The following is a 22,946-nucleotide window of genomic DNA, read 5'->3' as shown; positions in this document are numbered from 1 at the left end:
TTAGAATAATGATAATTGATAGTTATGGATTAGGGGAGAAATGGGAGTCGGTGATGATAAACTACAAAACGTTGGTGCGGTTTATGAAATATATGGCCCCTCCACCAGGAGAGTATGAGAGAGGACTCTTTGCTCATACTGATAAACCTGTCAGTACAATCATTTGTGATGATCAAATTCCAGGGTTAGAAATTGAGGTTGATGGCCAATGGATCAAGTTGTCTTTATCTCCTTTCTTTTGTTTTGTGGTTGGAGATCCTCTCAAGGTATGTATGTGTATAAATATAGCGGTAATTTTTTTATTTTTAATTTACTCAAAATTTAACATGCATGAATGATCTATGTGAATAGACCATGAAATACTTATTGATGTTGACAACAAATCTCTAGTTCAAACTTTTGAATTTATCTTGCTCATAGCAAAATATAGAGAGAGATATTAGATTAGTGATGTTGAATGTGAATAACTATCATAAAATACTTATTGATGTTGATTTTGAAAATTGAAGGCATGAAGTAATGGGAGATTAAAAGCGGTAAATCATAGAGTGATAATGGGAGGAGATAAAGACCGGTATTCTATAGCAGCTTTCGCCATTCCCATCGAAGGTACCATAATCAAGACACTCAAAGAGCTTATAGATGAGCAACACCCTCAACTTTAGAAGGATTTTGACTTCATGGGCTTCTTCCTTTATGCTTTTTCCGACCCGGCAAAACACATCGACTCCCGCGAACAGCTCCATGCCTTTGCTTCCCTCTCACCACAAATTTCTAATTAAAAGCATGCTCGTATTGACAAGTAAAAAGCCTGGCTTTGGCTTAAAATTAATTTTAGAAATAACAAATTAGAGTCCTATACTCGGAATTCATTACTATGCTTTAATTTGTTATAATTGTGTAATTGTATCGTGCAAAGGTTATTAAATCTATCATGTCGATTTATTCAAAAAAAAGTTCATTGTCGAGTAATTTTTGTGTATTTTATGTCATAAATAAGTAATAAAACTTCCTTTATATTACGAAAATCACTCAACAATTATATTGTGCAAAGGTTACTAAATCTATCATGTCGATTTATTCAAATAAAAAGAATCCATTGTCGAGTGATTTTTGTGTATCTTATGTCATTAATAAGTAATGGAACTTTTGTGAAAATAATGTTTAAAGACTATTTTGAATTAAATTAGAAGTTTGAATATTTCTTGTGTTTATGAGCAAATTTGTCTACATGTTTTACTCCATATGTCCTTGTTGAATTGTCTACATCATTATCTTTTTAAGTTATTCTACTATATTAAATATAAAATAATTATTTTATACTATAAAATTTTAAATTATTTATAAATTTAAAATAAAATTCAATTTCATTCCTTTAATTAATCTCAATTTTTAATTTTTATTTTATTAATTGTTGCAACACTTCGATTCAAATCTATTCATAAAATTTTTATCTCATAGACCAAGATTATCGTCTTAAAATTGAAGGTGACAACTTAGAAAATTGGGTTCCAACTTACAACACATAGCTTTACAATTTTCATAACTTCAAAAATTAAAACCTTTAATGGTACGCTTGGATAAGAATTTTCAAAATTTGAAAATTTTTAGAATGTACATTATTTTAAAATATTATAATTTTTAAGAGAATTTAAGTTAATGAAATTCAATGATTTTATAAAAATAGTTATAAAAAATTAATGATATTAAAATAAATAATATAAAATGCAATATAGATATCATTTTATCTATAAAAATATTTTAAAGACTATAAAATATAAAATATATTAAAATTAAATAAATATTATATTTTAAAGTTAATGGTTTTTTCATTGTGAGACCACGTGTACTAAATAGGAGACGACGTCTATTTAAGTGGAATTTGTATAGAAAATTTGAGTTACTTAAAACTTTTGTTATTTTTTTTAAAACCTTTATGATTTTCTATTGTGTTTATCCAAAAAACTTATATTTTGAGGGCTATTTACCAATAAAAGCTTATTTTTTATAAATTTATCGAAATGGGCCCGGTATTTTATTATTTACCAGAATGGACCATTTTCCGGCAAATTGCGTCCACGTTAGCGCGATGTCAGACGTGGCCGCGATTTCCTGACTTGTAGGTTTTTGGATTTTAGGGTTTAAGATTTTAGAGTTTTTAGAATTTTTAGGGTTTTGGAGAAAAAAGTAAACAGATAAGTCGCGCCCACGTGTACGCGCTTCTTTATGGAAACATCTGCCCTTGAATCTACAAATGTTGAGCATGCATTCACTGAAATACTAACTCAAATACATCATGTGATCAGTCGAAAAGCACTCGAAGGAGGGAATGATCAAACAACATTGCCCAAGGGACAAACCATCAATGTCGGCTGTCGGGATGATGTTTCAGCTGTGAAGAAAGACGGCTGCTATTCTGCATAATTGTTAGATGATTCCGAGTGTCCAAATTTGCTTCCTCATTAAGCACAAGCTTTCCTCACCGTGATCTTTCTCAAGATCTTTCGTTGAATACGAAGAAATCACAGCATTCTAGGGATTTTCTTATAGTTTGTTCAGACAGATCTAGTTTTAGCATTTTAAATGATTTTCATTAGTTGTGGAGAATAAATTTTAAATTAGCTATCATAATGTTTTGTATTTTCAAAGGAGTATTTTATGTAATATAACAAATAAATAGGGATAATTTAGGTATTATAAATAATTTAAATAATTTAGTGCAACTATATACATGAAATTTCATTAGATGGGCAAGCGCGCTTTGTTGCCACGTCAGCAAAGCGCGCTGACGTGGCCGCGATTTCTTGGCACGTCCCCTGACATCGCGCTAACGTGGACGCGATTTGCCGGAAAATGGTCCATTCCGGTAAATAATAAAATACCGGGCCTATTTTGGTAATTTTAAAAAAATAGGCTTTTTTTGGTAAATTGCCCATATTTTGAAACAAAAATTTAGATTTGTTCAAGGGTAGGTAGCCTGCCTAGCCTCATTGGGCTGACCCAACTAGGGTCAGACTTGGACAAGAATTTTTATACTTCGGATCAGCACGAGCTAGCCCGAATTTGATTTAAATAATAAAAAATATTTATAATTAAAATTTAGTTATAAAAATATATAAAGTAGCAACTTGAAAATATAAGTTTGATATTTTATTAATTTTTTAATAATAAAGCGGGCTTTTTGAACGGCCCAACCCACCCAAAAAAAAGCTTAGACTTAAAAAATATTTTAGAATTAGATATCAACTCAGGAACACCTCTATTCTAAATCCTCACCTAAACACGCTTCTGAGTTGTATAAATATCTTTCCTTTTAAATTACCTCTGTAATTAATTTATTTTAACTTGTAAATTTACAATTATGAACAATTTTTTAACAAATTATAGTACCTAAAATTGCACAAACTTTTGGTTTTTGGGCTTAAAGAATAAGCTTACCAGCTCAATCATACATCAAATTCAATTTGACCGAAAGACCTGGGCTTTGAAATTTGAATAACGAACCTACACTAATATTGGGCCAATTTAACACTAATCTAAACTAATTAATTATCAATTTTAAAATAAAACTTCAATTTGTTTAAATTTTATTATTAATTAATCCTAAGATTAAGTCAAAATTCAATTTAGTTCCCAGTATAATATAGCAAATTCAAAGCCCTATCATCATAAAAAATCAAAATAAAATCCAAACAAAGTTAGATGTATATAATTTTGATAGTACCTAGTCGATTGCTCTTGTTGAGGTTACTAGTAATAATCTTCTACTGGTAGTAATCTCCTTGGCCATACTAATTGTTTTCGTATTTATATTGGTTGTAATATGAGTTCTGATAATATTAGTTACCTTACTCCTAGTTGATCTTGTTAACTCGTATTTTTAGAGTATTTCATACCAGTTGAATCATAGCTTTCTGTCCAGTTCATACAAACGTCATCAATTGTTATAACAATTTAAGTATGCAAAGTGTAGAACAATACAAGGATGGTGATTCACACCATAGGATGTAGAGAGCTACTAGAGGTGACGTTTTGGAGGTGTTAAAAGGTAGTATCTGAGTAGAGTGTTAGCTATATATCTGGTCTTGCGTCTCTCTCTCGTTGGAAGAGAGGGTATTTATAGATGAATAAGGGTTTGAAGTGGATCCCTCATAGCATGGTTGCCTTCTTAGTAGAGTTCAATCTAAACCTAGACTAGAGTATAGTTTGAACTTAACCACTTTCGACGTGTGGGGGTGTTCATATATAGCAGGCGTAAGGAACATTCAAGCCTGGGGGTGTAACAAAATTAAAACCAAAGATTCCTTTGTCTTTCATGGTTGAAGATCTTATCATGGTAATGATACTAACATATTATCTTCTAATTGTCTTTTATGATCAAATATCTTTTCATTATGCTAACATGTTATCTTCTACTTGAACTTGTCTATTTGATTATATCATATTTGTTTTCCCTGACTGTCTACAATGCTATGAAGGCAAATCCGCCGAATTGAATGACCTATTTATTTATTTTGATTGCTTAATGTTATATGAAAAGAATATTATAATATTTATTACAAAATTAATACTTAAATTCTTTACAAAATCTATGTCATGATTTTGATAGATGCTTTTTATGGTCTTAGGGAAGTTAATAGATGCTTCTCTGGTTGTTTCTCTTTGTCGCCTTTTAGAAAACGATGTTATATATATAGAAGTTTATTGCTACGTAATGAGAGACCAAGTTATATAATTTACAAGCTAGTTACTCTAAGAATATAAACTTGTTAGAGTATTTTTTAAAAAATCAAGCACATGGGTGTTGATGCTGAACTTGCGATCCCGGTCATCGAGTTTCGGACCGGTTCGCGGGATTTGGAGCGAGGGACTGAAGGATGGCACCATTTGTGCAAGAGGGTTCGAGAGGCTTGCGAGACCTACGGTTGTTTCGAGGTGGTGTACGAAAAGATATCGAGAGAAGTCCGAGAGGAGACGTTTGAGTTGTTGAATGAACTGGTTGAGGTCCCGTTAGAGAGGAAACAATTGAACGTTAATCCCAAGCCTTACCATAGCTATTTTGGACCATGTAGCCAAGCTTCTTTGTATGAGGGCTTCGGCATTGAAGATGCCTCCAACTACGACTCTGTTAACAATTTTGCTCAACTTATGTGGCCGGATGGTCATCCTCGATTTAGGTAATAAAAATTCTTCACCTTTGTATTCTTTTTAGTTAAATATGTGAATTTCATGTGTTGGTTAATCTGATAGGATCAATTTAATTCAAATAATTACTTCTTTTTTAAATTTTGAACCAAAATTAATACATTGAAGTATTAACCAAATCAGAACTTATTCAAATTTAATAAAATTGAACCAAATACTGCTCCTATCTAGGGGTGAGCATTCGATCGAATCGAATCGAATAAAAAATTTTCGAGTTAATCGAGTTTTCGAATCTCATTTTATCATCCTAACTTTATTTGAAGTTTTCTTGAATCGAGTCGAGTGAGATGGAATTCGAATCGAATCGAATCGAATATATTTGTTCGAGTTAAATTTTAAAAAATAATTTTGGGTCCTTGTAACCGTTGTCACCCATCGTAATAAAATTTGTCTACCTTAATCAAACTTTTTATTAACTTTCATCACCTCATAATTTATTTATTAATTTTTTATATACTTGTTAGCTTCTTTGCTTGCTTAGTTGTTTCAATTATCTTGATTCTTGTCACTATGTATTTTAGAATTAAAAATATATTAAATGTAAAAATATGATTTTTAATAAAAGTTATTTTAAAAATAAAATGTGAAATTGATACCAATATAAAATTTTAACACGAATATTTTATGGCATAATTAATAATTCAATTTTAATATAAATATTCAATATGACTAAACAATTCAATAATATAAATGATATAAAATGTGAAATTTAATTTAATAATATAAATAGTAAATATAAATAAAATTATTACTATTTATGTTTAGTGATTTTTTGGATAATTTTGATTTTTATTTGAGAGCAAAGGGTGAGAAGTAAAAGTTTAGGGGAAAATAAAAGTTTTGGGGAATAAAAGTTTGAGGAAAGTAAATAAGGGGGTAAAATTTTGGAGGAAAATATTAAAAAAATTGGAGGGGGAGGGTTTGGGGTAGATGGGAGGTGGGATGGGAAGGGAATAAAAGTTTTAGGGGAAAAGTGGGAATGAGTAAAAATTTTGGGAGAAAATAAAATGTTTTGAGGGTTTTTGGGAGTAAAATTTTGAGAAAAAGTAAATGAGAGAGTAAAATTTTGGTGGGAAATGGATTTTGGGTATTGGGGGGTTGGGAGGGGAGGGGAGTAAAAGTTTTGGGGGGAAAGTGGGAAGGAGTAAAAGTTTTGAGGGAAAAGTAAAAAGGTTTGGGAGTTTAGGGTAAAACTGTCAAATATTGTAGTTTGATATTCGAATTATTCGAGTTATTCGAATTCGAAAACTCAACTCGATTCGAACTCGAAATTCGAAAAAAAAATTCGAGTTGATTCAAATAACTCGAATAACTCGATTCGTTTAACTCAAAATTCGAATTTTTTTTCGATTTTTTCGAGTCGAATCGAGTTTTGCTCACCCCTGCTCCTATCATATCTGCTTTTTTTGATACAATGCCTGGAACTACCCATAACTCCTCCCTAACATTTAAATAGGAGGATAATACGTTTCAACACACTTAAATCTATGTCCTCCTGCACTAGCGACAATGCCACTACCAATCAAGTTAAAACTCAATCAACAATAAAATGACTCCTTTAAATATTTATATTTTAATAAAATTCAATTAATAAAAGAGTAAATTTATATTTTACCTCAAAATTATCTAGTTCAATTTTGATCTCCCATTATAAAATTTCTAGCTTCGTCCTAGCGAATTCAAGTTTCTATCATTTCCATTTAACATATTTGGAATTTAGACTCGTCAAGCTACTCAGAATCATAAGTTTTTGGAACTTTAAAAAAAATTCTAAATCCTTCAAAATCATTATAAATGTCAACTGATTGATATTTTGTCAATTTAAATCTAACAAGTCATTATGTACGTCAACTGATCGATCTTTTGTCCTAGCCAAACCATTAACACCATGGTGAAGCAAATGGAGGAGCTAAATAATATAATCTGGTTAATGATTATCGAAAGCTATGGATTAGGAGAGAAATGGGAGTCATTGATGATGAGATACAACATGTTATTGCGGATGATGAAATACATGGCCCCATCATTAGGTGAATATAAGAGAGGATTGCTTGCTCATACTGATAAACCAGCCAGCACAATCATTTGTGATGATCAAATTTCAGGACTAGAAATTGAGGTGAAGGACGATGAATGGATCAAGTTGTCTACATCACCTAATTCTTTTGTTTTTTTGGTTGGAGATCCTCTCATGGTAAATTTAATTACTTGATAATAATTGGCTTTCATTAACATATATTTTATTTGATCATATCTCTAGTTTAATTTTCAATTAATTTTTCACTGATAGACTATTAAATACTAACCTAGATTTATCTTTACATTTTTAATGAGAATGATTACAAACTTCTACTTTTAAATTTCCATTTAATATTCTTAATCAAATTATTGTTAGTTATCATAAAATAATTATTGATATTGAAAATTGAAGGCATGGAGTAATGGAAGAATGAAAGCAGCGAAGCACAGGGTAATGATGAGCGGAGTCAAAGATCGATACTCTATAGCAGCCTTCACAATTCCAGTTGAGGGTACCATAATCAGAGCACCTAAAGAGCTTATAGATGATCAACATCCTCAGCTTTTCAAAGACTTTGACTTCATGGACTTCCTCTTTTTTTCCTTTTCCGAGCAAGTAAAGCTCATCGACTCCCCTGACCAGATCTACGCATTTGCTTCTCTCTCACTGCCAATTTCCGATCAAAAGCATGGAAGTTAAAAATCTCGATTTTGATTTTAAAATTAGTGTTGTGGATTGCATCTTTATCTCATAATCCGTGTTTTAATATCGTATTTGTATGTTTTAATTTGTCGTAACTGTGTTTAAGGTATTATTTGTTGTAACTTGAAAGCACCTCGCCAATCATATTTGTATGTGATTTTTTTTTATATCACTAGGAATTTAAGATTTCTTAAGCCAAATACCCGTTCGCATAATTCATAGTAAGCTTATGTGTGAAATCTGAGTTGTCCTCCGCCCGAGTCATCCATATTATATAAACCATGTTTACATAAATACTTTCTTTATGTATAATTTAGGAGAGAAAAAGAAATGTTCCAGATTGAACCCAAATTCTCATATCACATGATAAAATAATAAAAGAGATATACGGATAACCCATATGTCCAATCATTTCATCATAAAACATGAGCTAAACTAATAATTCTAATTCAATTAAACATTCCAAATTCAATTAAAATGCTAACACTATTACTTGAGTTAATAAATATAACAAACCGATTCCATTAACTTTTTTATTTGTTCAACTTATTTCGATTTCGATTCAATGGTGATTCCAAATAATTCGCTCAAATTCAATATTTTTGTCAGAATTAATACATTTATTAATTATCAATTCAATCCATCATATTAATCGATCTAATTCGATTCTAACAAGATTATTGCTTTGAAATCAACAACCACATGGAACAAAACATGCTGCAATCACCAAATTCAATTTCACATTCAAACTTTGCAACTCCTGGTCAAAGTAGTTAGTCTTCCCACGTTGACACCTACCTATATACAACAAGCGCTGAGATCAAAACATGAGCCATATTCAAACCCCAAAAGAAAATCCCTAATATCCGCAACCCTCCATTAAAATAATCAATCCATGAGTACAAAAAATTCCTTAAAAAGCTAGTTAATTTTTTACATGAAATTATAAATTTATCATGACATGCTATAGATTAATTAAAAATTAATTCAAATATTCACAACACATAAATTAGTCATACACGTTTAACGTCATTAGTATCTTCCTTATCTTCATTAATTGGGAAATTATTTGCTAGCAAGTTGCATTTGGATTTGCATTTGCACACCATTTCAATTTATCTAAAAATAGGCTATTTGGTTTAAAGGGGGAAAACTGGTCTTTTGGGGTTAAAAGGGTAAAGTTAACCAAAATTATGAAAAGTAAAGATAAAATTATCGTAAAATGAACATTCCTAGTAATCTTATATTATCAACTTTTAATATTATTGATAATATTATTGATTGAGTTTGAGTTCGATTAGTATGAGCATTGTTGCCAATGCAGATGGATATGGGTTCGAGTGCGCTGAAGTGCATTATCCTCCTATTTATGGGTTGGGGAGAGGTTATGGGTAGTTTTAGGCTGTAACACCCCGAACCCGGCCTAGACGTTATGGCCGAATCTGGCGATGTCACGTGGAATGGAATTTGAAGATAAGATTGTCGAGTTAAAACCGTTACAGTTAGTTAGCTTTTATTTAATTCGAAAAAAAATAAGTACTAGTTGATTTGCTTTAAAACTTGTCTCTTAGCAGAAGCTTTTGTAACCAATTAATTTAGGGAAAATCATTTCTATTTATGAAAACCTTAGTTTTTAGAAAAACCGTGTTTTGTTGAGTTGCAATTTTAAAAAAATCCATAAAAACAGTATAAAGTCCCAAATTTAAAGTCAACCAATCCATAGTCCAAAAGTTACATCAAAAACCCCAAATAAGTAATAAATTTTAGACATTAACGGAAAACAGTCTAAAATTTATGTGTGGCCACCGTCGAGTCCTCCGCTGCACTTACCAGTCAAGTCTGGGGATTACCTGTACAGATTAAACAAAAAAAGGTGAGTTTTCGCAAACTCAGTGTGTAATCCCCACAGAAAACATGCATACAGATATTCAACAGCATTCAGTTAGATATAGTCTGGGACCTGGGCCCATCACAAAATCAGTTTGGGCCTTAACCCATTCAGATACAGTCTCAGAAATACATTAGGGCCTAGGCCCATATTAGATACAGAATGCAGATATAGTAAATCAGAATCCTACCCACCAGCCTCTCCCACCATCTCCGTCCAACCCTACACACCATGTGGGGATTAAATCAACTCACTCATCCCTACACACCATGCTGTACCGAAATACGGCACATAATCAGAAGGTTGCAGCTGAGCTGCCAGATAACAGGCTTAATAGTCTTTCAGACACTTCCTCCAAATAACATCAACCCACCCCGATGCAATGCAACATGCAAAATATGTCATGCCATTATGCAATTAATAGTACATACATTCAGATATCATAAATCAGAGAAAGAAATGACAGCAAGCAAAATAAAATAAAAAATATGTAAAAAGATGGTTATAAAAGAGCCATTTGAACCGATTGTAAGGGTTCCTCTTTTTTTTTAATACAAGAAAAGAGATTCAAGCAAAAAACAAAAAAGGCAAAGTAGATCGAAAAAGGAAATCTGAACAGGCAAAGGTTTTTTTTTTTTTAGTTTTCGAAATATTTTTTATTTTTGTTTTATTTCAAAAACTGTATATATACATATATATTTAGCAATATACAAAAAAAGAAAAAACTTACCGTTTGAATTTTCCAGCCACCGTGTACGGCGGCGCCGTCGCCATCGCTGGCGGCCGATGTAGCGGCGACCAACCGGAGCCATTGCTGGACCTTCAGGCCATTTCAAAGAAAAAGAGAAGGGTGTTTTGTTTTTTTTTTTTTAACTATTGAAAATGAGTTTTTTTTTTAGATTTTTTTACTTATATAGGCCATCAAAACGACGTTGTTTTGAGGCTGGCCTTAAACGCCCAAAACGACGTCGTTTCACCCCTAGGATTCGCGCGTCGACCCGACCCACCAGAGGATCCGCATGTTTTCGCTGTTGGGGATATTTGCGTAATTGGTCCCTCTGCTTTTGTGTCGCTTTCATGCAGTTTTTTCATATATTTGCAATTTTGGCTACAGAATTTTTCTTCTGTTTTAATTTGGTCCCCAGACCATGCACACGCGCCTCACTGGGACGACGCCGTTTGATCAGCGAGGGAATATTTCCCTTTTTGGTCCTCTTCCTTTCACGCGCATTGTGATTTAGTCCTTTTTGTGCTTTTCATTTTTAATTTCGACCCTAAAACCTTGTTTATTTTCAATTTAATCCTCAATCTGCTATTTTAGTTATTTTTCCAATTAAATTAATTATTTTAACATTATTAATATTATTATATTGCATCATTATTATTTCTTATTAATATTATTATCCTTATCTTTTATACCTTTTTATTCTAAAATTTTGTTATATATATATACATATACGCATACATTTTTCTAATATATATACGTATATTTTTAAGGTTATTATAAATATATTTTATATTTCATTTTTATACATACACATACCTATATCTATATCTACATATTTTAATTTAATACATATAGATATACATGTACATACTTATATATATTTTCCATATTTCGTAATTTTAAAATATATATACATACATATGTTTCTTTCATATATATTTCATAATTTTAAAATATATAAATACATGCATACATTTTATAATATATGTATGTACGAATATTTTTGATTGTCATAAATACATACACCTGTACACATACTATTATATATTCTTCTATATTTCATAATTCTTATATACATCCATATACATATGTACATATTTTAATTTACATACATATATATGTATACATACATACTTACTATATTTCTATTTCATAATTTTAAAATAAATATATATCCATATATTCTTCTTATTTTTATATACACATGTATATATTTTATATTTCCTTGATTGTTTCGTTGTTTCGCGTAATGTCTACCTTTTTATGCCTATTTTATTTCAAAAGCATTTTAATTCGACTCGTTTATTTACTATTTATCTTACATTAATTAATTCGTCTCTGTATTTATCTTTCATTTACTTGCACTCGTGCTATTCATGTTTGTCTTTATCATTGTTTTGTCATGCATACCAACGATATGATCTATTTTCGCATTTTTACGACTTCGTGCTTTATTTCACTCGATATATCAAAATTGGTTTCAATTCGTATTTTGAGATTCGGAAAAGTCGTATCCCAACTTACGGGATTTCAATTCTCCCGATAAATCTAAATATACAGATCTTTTCAAACAAATTTTTTACGATCTCGGGATTTAACAAAAGATCATGTTCTAACTTACGGGACAAGATTTCTTTTCTAAACCCAAGATAATCGAATATCTCTCAAATAAGTAAATTTTTCGGCATTCATTCTCTTATCGGAAATTTTAGACATTGTGTCCTAACTTACGGGACGTAATTCTCTTTCCCGATTAACGTGAAATATGTCTCTTTCTTGAAGATTTTTAACATTTTAATAAAGGATCGTACTTTAAATCTCTTCAAAATCTTCAATTTACGGCATTATGGCATTAATTAATCGACTAGGTACCAATTTTGGGCGTTACGAGGGTGCTAACCCTTCCTCCTACGTAACCAACTCCCGAACCCATTTTTTGAATTTCGTGGACCAAAATCGTTGTTTTAATAAAACCAAATCGTTTATTAAAAATAACCACTTTTCGAGGTGACCCGATCACACCTCATTAAAAAAGATTGATGGTGACTCCCATGTTCGTTTTTCATTTTTAAAATCCAAGTCGACCCCGTTTTACAAAAAAATGGTGTCAACAATGATAAATCAAGTATGTTATTACAACCATCTCATGATTGATCTTTGGGCATACTCTAAGAGTTTTAACCCATAAACGACTAAACCTTACCTTCAACCGATTAACAGTAATTCCCACACAAACTAAGACTCCGATTAGTGATTACGAGCCCTTGAATCCTCCCCTAATTGGTATAAACAAAACACTTTAGAAGAAAGTTAACACACGGAGACAAATCACTTATCTAAAACTTACCGAACGATCACAGACAAACATGGAGTGACACAAGGCAGAGTGAGAAAAGAAAAATCAAGAAGATAAAGGATGAAAGAAAGTAGAAATTTGACAGCAATGAAGAGAAAAACAACAAGAGGGTGGAGGGATTTTGGGGAAAGTAAAAAAAAAGGAAAAAAAGATGAACAGAATATTTGATAACCACCTCAATCCCTTATTTCTCTCCATCAAACTTCCCACTAAATCCGCTACTCAGATTTTTAGTCCATCTTAAACTCTCCTGGACGCACGAGCAAAAATAATGCCCACATCAAGATTTGAACACAAGACCTCCTTCACACCTACACTCCACTTATCCACCAGATTAACAAACTCATTCTTATAATTATTTGACAACTTTTACTTAAAAGTCTACTGACCAAAGATAGGGCTTATTCATAAAAATATCAAAATTTGTCCAATTCTTGGCTTGAACTTGGAACCTCCCAAACACACCCAATACACATAACCACTAAAGTATACTGATATTTTGTGTCACACATTCACAATACACAAAATTAAAATTTTGGGCGTTACATAGGCATTGTGTCAAAAATCGAAATAGTCCTCCTATGTAAAATTTCTTGAAACGTAGATATTTTTTGGCATAATGACTTTCCAACTTTACAAAAAAAAATCATTTTAGCCTTAAATTTAATTTTTCGTCTCTTTTAGCACTTGAACTTGCATTTTTTGTCAAATCACCCCAAAATGGATAGAATACCCTTTATTTTCTATTATATTACTAAATTATATTCATATTATTTTTATATTACATCAAATTTTACATTTTATATTTTATTTAATAGAATATATTCTTGTAACTGGAAGTCTCTTTTTGGAAATTATCTAATTAAGCTAGGATTGTATTCCACTCTCAATAGGATTATTCTAACTTAAACGAGGAGAAAAGGTTATGTTACTTTAGCTAAGACGATTATGATAGCCACTGACTCCATAGTTATATTAGTAGGTCTCTACTTATACATAGAATTACAGTAATTAATTAAATATCGTTAAGCTCTGATGTCTTATAGATGGAATTTTAGTGCCTCTATCGGTCAATCATACAACAAATTGTAATAAAAATTATCTATAATAAGATTATTGCGTAAACAACGTCTTATGGAGATTAATTTATTAAATGAAGCTCATTTGACACACTTGAACTGATTTAATTTGTTGAACCCATGAAAAAACCTATTTACTTGAAGCATTGGTGGCTCAGTGAAACACTCCAAAAAAACTAGAATTATCAAGATAATTAATGTAAATCTAAGGGATAAGATTATATAGAGTTTAAATCCCTTAGGACTCTCATCTTGTTGATAGGCAATAATCTTAATCATTGATGTAATTCAATTTGTATCAACAAATCTGAGGGAGCTCAACAATAAATACAGACATTCTTCTCACTTGTAACATTTCATTGTATTTTATTCTTGAGTTAAAAATACCTTTGAGAGCATTAACTCAAATAACTATTATTTTCTTATGGCTTTTTTGTTTGTTCGTAGCTTTAATTTCTGCAACAATTTTCATTCTTCAATAGTAAAGCTAACTAAAATGGATTTGAAGAATAAAAAGTATAAAAATAAAAATATTTTTATTAAAGAATAACACGTGATATCGAAAACTTGTATATCTAAAAGGATATAAAGTAAATAAGATAATATACATTCCCCCACAACTCCATTGCTATCCCTATTAAAGAGGGGACTAGCTAGCTATCAAGACAGTTCCATGGCCGACTCCATGGACATGGACTTGCATTGTTTTATGTGAATGGGTTCCACCACCATACTCACATACAAGAAAGGAAGGTGGTGGAAGCCTAAAAATTGGGTATAGCCCCACCCTTTCAAGCGACCTTTTCCTTCCCCAACATTGACTTTTTCTAGCGACTTATGAACCTACTGTTTCGTCTAATAAAGCAATATGCCAACTTGTGATGATGTTGATCTTTCTTAATTTGCAACAATTTTTTTTGGTATAATAATAAATTTAACCTTTAAGAATTATATTTTTATCAATTTTATTCTCTCTCTTTTTTAAATAAATTTAGTCATTCATCTTTCAAAATAAGTTAAATTATTTTTTTAATGAAAATGTTGACTAAAATCTTAATTTTTTAATGATGTTAACGTGGCCACCCATAGGGTAATCTACTTGTACTTCATGTTGATATTATACTATTTGCTTTACATGCCACATCAACAAATAATTTAAATTTTATAAAATAAAATATTCCAATTTCAAAAATATATAAAAAATTCAAAAAAATGATGAAATACATATGGATTGTCATACGAGTTGCAATGTTTAAAAATTTAACGTTTTAGAAAGTTTTTTTATTTAAAAAAAAATCAATTCGACTCTTTGAAAGGTTGATAGTCAAATTCGACTATTTTTAAAAAGTTAAATGTCAAATTTAGCTAAAAACAATAAGATCAAATTAACAAAAGATATAAACATTAAAGGCTAAATTTATCATAATACCAAACTTTTGGGCCCATAATATGTGTTGGATTCCTTCTGTGTACATTTCTTATGACAGCTTCCAAGATGTTTCAGTGAATAAAGCTTCAACATGGACTGCCACCCTCCATTTCAAGCATTTTCTTGCACTATATATATATACATATGGACCACCTAAGTTTACAAAGTCTACATATTTGTATATATATAATTAATGGGGAGTAATCATAAAAAATATAGCAGCTCCTGTTTTTCCTATTGGGTACCTAATATCAGCACAAAATCCTTTCCTTCTTCTTCAAGTTACCTATTTAAATGCATTAATAAGATATATATAACTTGCTAATTGGTTTTGAAATAAGATATATATGTGATCCAAAGTATAGTTTATTTTTGGATAAGTTCAATTTCACAAGCAATGTATAAATATTAGCAAAGTTATGAAAAGGAACACATGGTGCATACTTTTGTACATCATGTGAGCTTGTTGCCGACTTGCTATTTCAATCACAACATACTCTTTCAATGTGTCCCACCTGAATTAATTTTTTGGTCACATATGTTAAGTGAAGAGTTGGTAATCCTTTGTCATATTTCCCAAATTGATGTTCAGTGCCATTAATTGCATATTCCTCTTGCTCATTAAACTTCATAATCCTTCCCAAACATGATTAAAGGTCCCTCAATAAACTTGCATTTTGAGTGTCAGAATTGCATATTGCTTTGCCTAATTAAACTTTCAATTTATGTTTGGAATTTGTAAATATGGTTGGGTTTCACTACCTTACAACCACAAATGAGAGACGAAAAATTACTTTAAACATAGATATTACAAAGAGTTAATTCTACATAGGCGATCCAAAGGGGACCCTAGATAAAATGGGCATATTGCAATTTGAACCCCCCCTTATTATTTAGAATTACAATTTAATCTTTTTTTCATAATTTTTTTAAGTTTGTCACCCAACAATATATATTCTTATCTTGCCCTCTATGTTCAGGGGTATAGCCAAAGGGTGGCAGGCAGGCAGGCACCTTTACCCCTCTTGGTTGAAGGGTTTAAATGCTTAGCGCGTTTTAAACATAAAGAGAAAATTTGTAATTTTTGCCCCCTCCAGATAAATTTGTCTTATCTCGATTCCCCGTCATATAATTCTTGACTTTGCCTCTCTTTCTATGTTTATAGATCCTATTGCTTAAACCAACAAGAAATCTTTTCATAAATATTTAATCACCAAATAATCTTCAATAATACAAATTTAACCCATAATAAGATATGTGCATAGAGATTTTGTAAGTTAAGGTTTTTGCATATGCCCTTTGTTAACATACCTACATACATACAAATCATCTAAAAGATCCTACAATTGATCACTCAATGATAAGTAAATGTAAAAAATAGAACCATGGTCCACTAGGTGAGAGTAAGTGGGGTTTACTTTGTAGCTTTTGAACCCCAAAAGATGATACCTAAAAGTGACACTTATGCAGGGGGAAGTGCATGAAACATGATCCATTGTTTGCGGACAAACAACAACAGATCCATTGCTTATGGCCATGCAAACAATAAAATGAGTTTCCATCTTCCTTTCTTCCTTTTCTTTTTCTTTTTCCTTTAGTTTTTCTTTATAGTCAATGCCCCTACCTATTTTCTCCCTTATTCTTAGGAAGTCCAGGCATTTTTCACATGTACATAGATCTACTACATACACAAGTTTCCAAACTATGGGTTAACTGAATTCTCGAGTTGAAATATATAGATAAAGGTTGAAATTATAGAAGAATTAATCCCATCTAACATCCCTAAACTTCAAAGTATCCTAATTGAGAATGTCTGTTCAGATCTAACATGGAGCATATTTAAAATAAGTTGATCAAATTGTAAACATATGTGTACCTATCTCATGAACAATTTAGATTTGATGTGTTAAAATATATATTTTCCAAATTTTTGTATAGTAAACATATATGTTAACAATTTGACATTTAACACTAATGCTTTAAAACTTAATTAAAACAAGTTGAAATTTTGGACAAAATTAAAATCTAAAAAGACGTTTGTTTTGTACACCTAATAACCTTTACAATAAATCAATCATTCACTTAAAAGACAAATGCTTACTGGGTGTCAAAAGTACAAAAAATATTTACGAAATTAAAGTATTTTTCATTTTTAATGAATTTATAAAAAAATTGATTTTTTAAGATTTATAGTTATTCCTTTTAACAACATTATCTTTAAAATTCGATACCTAAAATTATAATATAGTATAATGCTCTTATCTTTTTTTTAAGGTATCTATTGTAGCGAGTCCAATAACTAATCATCCGCATTCTATAGACCCATTAAGGGGGTAAATGTTGATCACGAGTTTTAAAGCTACTCTATACCAAAGGCGATGATCGAACCCTCGACCACTGGTTATGGTACTAGAAATAATGCTGTTATCTTTAACCAAAGGAAACAATCAAAAACTCAGAGTTTAGAATGGTACGTTTCAGTCAAGGGGCCCTCTAAAATTATGTTTGCTTTTATAGTTTTATATTTATGCGAAATTAAAAGCATTAATTGGTAACTGGGTTTTTATAGCTACTCCATCAAGCATACATAAATACATGTCTATGCCTTACAATATAAACTTTTATTCATTCAGCTCCCACTCTTTCGCACTTCTACTTATTCTGACATATTGCCTTTATTTTACAGGATTTAAAATTTAAAGTTTAGGGTCTACAAAATAATAAAATATCATAATAATAATAATAATAATTGAAAAATTAAATATATAAATAAATTTGATATGTTATATTTTTAATTATATTTATAAAATCTAAAACTCTCAAATAATTACTTATAGTAATTTCAATATTTGGTGTGTGAAGGCTTGAAGGTGACAACTATCTAGAAAAGAAAAATTAAATCGAATGCCAATAAGGGTATGTATCAAAGATCTCATTCAATGTAATATTAAACAAAATACAGTGTAAGTCATCAATATTAAAATCACGTGAAGTTCACATGATGAAATGTGCTTGTCATCAAGCACCAATGTAGTTAATAGACATTGGAATTTTAGTCTAAAAGAAATTATTAAATTATGGTTTTAATTCTTATATTATATATTAATTTGAGAATTTAGTTGCTATAATTTGATATAATAGAAGGACTGAGTTTTAACGCAATTTGTATGGGTATTGTTGTCAATGTAGGAGGAGGTTGATTCAAGTGTGTTGAAGCGCATTATCCTCTTATTTATGGATTGAAGAGGGACTATAGATAATTCTAAGCATTATCTTAAAAAGAACAAGATCTTAAACTCGAAACCTTGTTTAACATTAGAAAAAATGATGATTTAAACTATTTCTTTTTGTGGGTACAACTCATATATCTTTAGTAGGAACAAATCACTATCTCGCACGTATTATAATTTAATCACACAATCGTCCAAGCATTAAGGTCGTAAGATTTTTTTTTTTTTAATTCCACCCAATGAGATTAGTGATTTAGGTTAACCTTAACATGATCGAAAATATAAGGACGAAATTATATCTAATTAAATCCATAAAATCATTTTTGAATTGTGTAGTGTCAACTCCCTTATAAACTAGGGTACCTTCTATTCTTTTTCCTTCATACAGTGAGTACTCCGACAGGAAAAAAAGTGAGGGAAATTATAAGATTAAGATCGAGAGATGGATAGGACAGCTACAATTCCAGTTATTGAATTTTCAGGTGAAGACATCAAAAATGGCAGATCATCATCATCACCAGATCAGAGGTGGAAAGCATTATGCAGCAAAGTAAGAGAGGCATGCGAGAGCCACGGTTGTTTCCTACTAATGCGCTACGACAAGATCCCAACCAGCTTATGCGAAGACATGTTGGTAGGGATCAAGTCATTGTTCGACCTCCCCGAGGAAACCAAGACCAAGTACCAGAACCCTAAGCCTTACCGCAGTTACCAAGGCAAATGCCCCGTGGTTCCTTTACACGAGAGCTTCGGCATCGACGACGCCACTCGTCTCGAAGCCGCTCGAGACTTCACTCACCTCATGTGGCCTCAAGGAAACCCTGCCTTTTGGTAATGTTTCTTCATCCTTTCTGTCTGGTTTTTACATGTTTTTTGGTGCTGAATGATGGGTCAATCAATCTTTTATGTTTGGTTGCATTGGCTATATGTATTCAAGCTAAAATACCCTAATAACATTTGATTTTCATTGCTATACTTTGTTGAAGCAAGTAACTTTCTGCTTTCAAAACAAAACCAGCTATAGTTTGATGAGATTTTCTAACATTTTTCTTTAATTTTCACTAAAAGAACGTACGGGGTGTCAAACTTTTCACTTGTTTTAGGAAAACCAAAAGGACCCTTTGTCACAATCAACCGAAAAATGAACTTGAAAAATCATAATATATGTATATTTATCTCTAATGACAATAAGAAAGCTATAGTTTTGACATGATAATGGCTGCCACCAAACACCTTCACTACCAGCCAATTCCATATTTAATACAGTGCTTATGCTTGAAATAGATTTGCATTTAATATACATTGCCAATGCCAGCTTTAAATTTCTTTAAAAAAGAAAAGAAAAAACATTTTTGTTTATTTTACAAACACATGCCTTCGCCAGAAAAAAATCATCATTCATCATAGAGAAAATAAAACTTATGGTCAGTCTCTTTGTAACTGGTCTTTTGGCTGCAGTTTCATTTAAGTCTTCTGTCAATTGCTCAGCTGTAATCTGGTCTACATATTGGCCAACTCAAAGCACTCCATCACCAATCATGAAATCCAGCATTAATAACATAGACAGACTGTTTAAATTCATTTGCCATTTAGTGTCAAAAATGGTAAAAAAATTTAAACAATTTTGCGTATTAGTGCCGTTTACAACGTCACTATTATTATTTAGCGACGTTTTTTTGGCTTCTCATTTCCGTCACTAAAGATTGATGGTGACAAAATCATAATTTTGTCACCAATTTATGTACTAATTGCACTCTTTTTTTAATCATTATGATAGTGAGATACTCAATATGATGAGTTCAAAGATGCTAGAGCTAAGTTTTATGATCCTTGAAATGATATTCGAGAGTTTTGATATCGAAGAAAAGAAGTATGAAGCTCTGGTGAGAGATAGTGTAAGCTTTTTGAGGGTGATGAAGTATAAAGTACCGACAAGTGAGGACCAAAATTTAGGGTTGGTGGCTCACACAGACAAGAATGCTATCACTATTCTATGCCAAAATGAAGTGCAAGGGCTTGAGATTGTCACTAAAGAAGGACATTGGGAACAAGTGGTGGTTCCCAAAGATGCTTTGGTTGTCATTGTTGGTGATGCACTTAAGGTAAGTATATATTAAAAAAATAATCATTCTTTCATTCATCATCCTCTCTTTTTCACTATGGAAATACATGATAGTTACCAATTTAATTGAGGATTTACATGAATATCATATAATAAAGAAATAAATTCAATAAATTTAATGTACCACTTCCTAAAAAATTTTGATTGTGAGAGAGTTTAATTAGTAATCACTTTCAAATAAGATGTCCTATTTTTAACTTTTTATTTGCGTCGTGTGCATCCCAAATATTTATACTATTTATAAACCTTCTAAAAAATTCCTTGTACTTCAATAAAGTTTTTAACATAATAACTCGACTTAACAAAATTCAAACAAACTACAACAACAGATGAAGTGTTGGTAAAATGAAAATTTTGTAGTTATTGAAGTTTTCTTTTGAATGAGAGAATGTTGAGAATGTTTTTTTTTTTTTACCAAAGGAAAAATAGTTACAGCTTTTTCTTACGTGGGGAAGGTTTTTAAGAAAGATTGTTGAATTGGTTTAGAGTTACTTGACTTTAATAGTTTATTTTTCCTGCAAAATAATGCCACGCGGCAACTTTTGTCAGTAATTAACATCATTAGAGGGAGATACTAAATTGGTAGATGATATTTTGAAAGTGGAAGTATTACATTAAAATTTTTATTAAAGTATAGGGGAATTTTTTTTATTATCCTTTCTTTTGTATATCCCAAAATTAATAATTCAATTTAAGTTATTTTAACCTAAAATTTTAATTTTTACCTCTCAATTTTTTTTAATTTTAACTTGATCTAATTCAAAATTCTTAACTTCATACAGTAAATTCTTGAAAATTAAATAAGGAAATACAACAACCAATAAATAACATATATCTTGAAACTTGCATAATCAAATATTATAGTAAAACAACCTAATATAGTAAGGTTTAAATACAAACACATGTTTTAAAAATTATTTTATTATTTTACTAGCCATTTATCAAGTTTTTAAACTTCACGTTAATTAGGTACATTCACCACCTCTTAAAAAAATGTAAGAAGTTGGACACTTGAATACATCTCTAGAAAAGAAAATGTAGAAGCAGATCGAATAGTTAAAATAACTTTTAATAAAAGAGAAAGATTGCAATTGTTTACATATAATCCCTTTGTTTTATATATATAGGCATGGAGCAATGGAAGACTTGTAGCAGTGAAACATAGGGTGGTGATGAAGGGGGAGAAAGAGAGGTACTCTTTCGGGCTGTTTACAGTGCCAAAAGAAGGAGCAATGATAGAGGCGGCGCGTGAACTTGTCGACAATGAACATCCGCTCCTTTACCGCCCTTTCAAATTCGCCGACTATTTCTCCTACTTTGTCTCCAATCTAAGCGACGATGCCCTTGAGATTTATGCCGGCGTTTGACTCACTCTCATTTTCTTCTCTTTGTTTTTTTAATTAATTTTTTGTAAACTAGTTTTATTATATATGCTGTTTTTTCTTTTTATATAAAAACAAAGTTAAGAATATTTAAATGAGATTTTTTTTATAATAAAGGATTTAAGAAAATAAAAATTATTTAATAATTGAATTCGAAATTTTTTGTAAAAATAATAATATGAACAAATATGTTTTGTTGTCCATTGACTGATGCTTCACATCACGTAAGCCATCGATGAGGGGTTGGTTTGCTTCTTGGTGTTCCATGCTTCCTACTGTCCGTTTGGTCTACCTTTATGGCCTTTCGCTTTTGACAATTCTTGTTTGATGTTTGGCGAAGCTCTTCTGCTTTTATAGTGGTGAAATGTTGACCAGGATCTGAGTATGCCGTGTCACTACTTAGAAATTATTATCTTATACTATTTTTCGCGTAAAATTTATAAAATCGTAGTTTGAATTAGTACCAGCCAATTGGCGTACAAGACGCAATAGTATAATACACTTTAAAACCCTTAAAACTTTACTGCAATTTCATTAGAAACGTAGTTTATCAAAGATAAGTTTTATATACAAATTCTTTCTCAAAAATAAACATATTGACATCACCCTCCCATGTCATGCATAATACAAAATAACAGATTTCTCACGGCAATACAGATCCTCTGACGTAGCCTAACTAAATTTCCTTTTCTTCAACAGCAAGCCTGAGAAGATAAGGAAACAGCGACCAGCACACGAGAATTTCCTACTTGAGGTGTGCATGTTGATGGCCAATTGCAACAACCACGTTGTTCTGAATGGGCCAC

General features: G+C 31.0%; 2 protein-coding genes and 1 pseudogene across 2 annotated transcripts; all 3 read left to right on the top strand.

Annotated features, from left to right (window-relative positions):
* The first annotated feature begins 8 nt into the window (after window positions 1-8).
* LOC105781724 (probable 2-oxoglutarate-dependent dioxygenase AOP1.2) lies at window positions 9-782 on the top strand (annotated as a pseudogene).
* Window positions 783-4,741: 3,959 nt separating this feature from the next.
* On the top strand, window positions 4,742-8,127 carry LOC105781758 (probable 2-oxoglutarate-dependent dioxygenase AOP1). The gene is made up of 3 exons (XM_012606266.2): window positions 4,742-5,177; window positions 7,078-7,399; window positions 7,637-8,127. Exons 1-3 carry the CDS (start codon window positions 4,798-4,800, stop codon window positions 7,922-7,924), a joined length of 990 nt encoding a protein of 329 aa, XP_012461720.1. The 5' UTR covers window positions 4,742-4,797; the 3' UTR covers window positions 7,925-8,127.
* A 10,757-nt stretch (window positions 8,128-18,884) lies between these two features.
* On the top strand, window positions 18,885-22,229 carry LOC105783327 (probable 2-oxoglutarate-dependent dioxygenase AOP1). Its single transcript, XM_012608715.2, has 3 exons — window positions 18,885-19,467; window positions 20,414-20,738; window positions 21,886-22,229. Exons 1-3 carry the CDS (start codon window positions 19,079-19,081, stop codon window positions 22,123-22,125), a joined length of 954 nt encoding a protein of 317 aa, XP_012464169.1. The 5' UTR covers window positions 18,885-19,078; the 3' UTR covers window positions 22,126-22,229.
* Window positions 22,230-22,946: the final 717 nt, after the last annotated feature.

Source organism: Gossypium raimondii, chromosome 13 (genome assembly GCF_025698545.1).
Source record: "Gossypium raimondii isolate GPD5lz chromosome 13, ASM2569854v1, whole genome shotgun sequence".
NCBI classification, from domain to species: Eukaryota; Viridiplantae; Streptophyta; class Magnoliopsida; order Malvales; family Malvaceae; genus Gossypium; species Gossypium raimondii.
Note: the sequence above shows the minus strand (reverse complement) of the source record. Positions and strands in the feature narration are given on the sequence as shown.

Excerpts from the sequence above, each read along its gene's own strand:
- LOC105781758 (XM_012606266.2), top strand. The coding sequence starts at position 4,798 with ATGGGTGTTGATGCTGAACTTGCGATCCCGGTCATCGAGTTTCGGACC. Across the intron at positions 5,178-7,077 it reads GATGGTCATCCTCGATTTAG|CCAAACCATTAACACCATGG; the intron begins GTAATAAAAATT and ends CTTTTGTCCTAG. Across the intron at positions 7,400-7,636 it reads TGGTTGGAGATCCTCTCATG|GCATGGAGTAATGGAAGAAT; the intron begins GTAAATTTAATT and ends TGAAAATTGAAG.
- LOC105783327 (XM_012608715.2), top strand. The coding sequence starts at position 19,079 with ATGGATAGGACAGCTACAATTCCAGTTATTGAATTTTCAGGTGAAGAC. Across the intron at positions 19,468-20,413 it reads CAAGGAAACCCTGCCTTTTG|TGAGATACTCAATATGATGA; the intron begins GTAATGTTTCTT and ends TCATTATGATAG. Across the intron at positions 20,739-21,885 it reads TTGTTGGTGATGCACTTAAG|GCATGGAGCAATGGAAGACT; the intron begins GTAAGTATATAT and ends TTATATATATAG.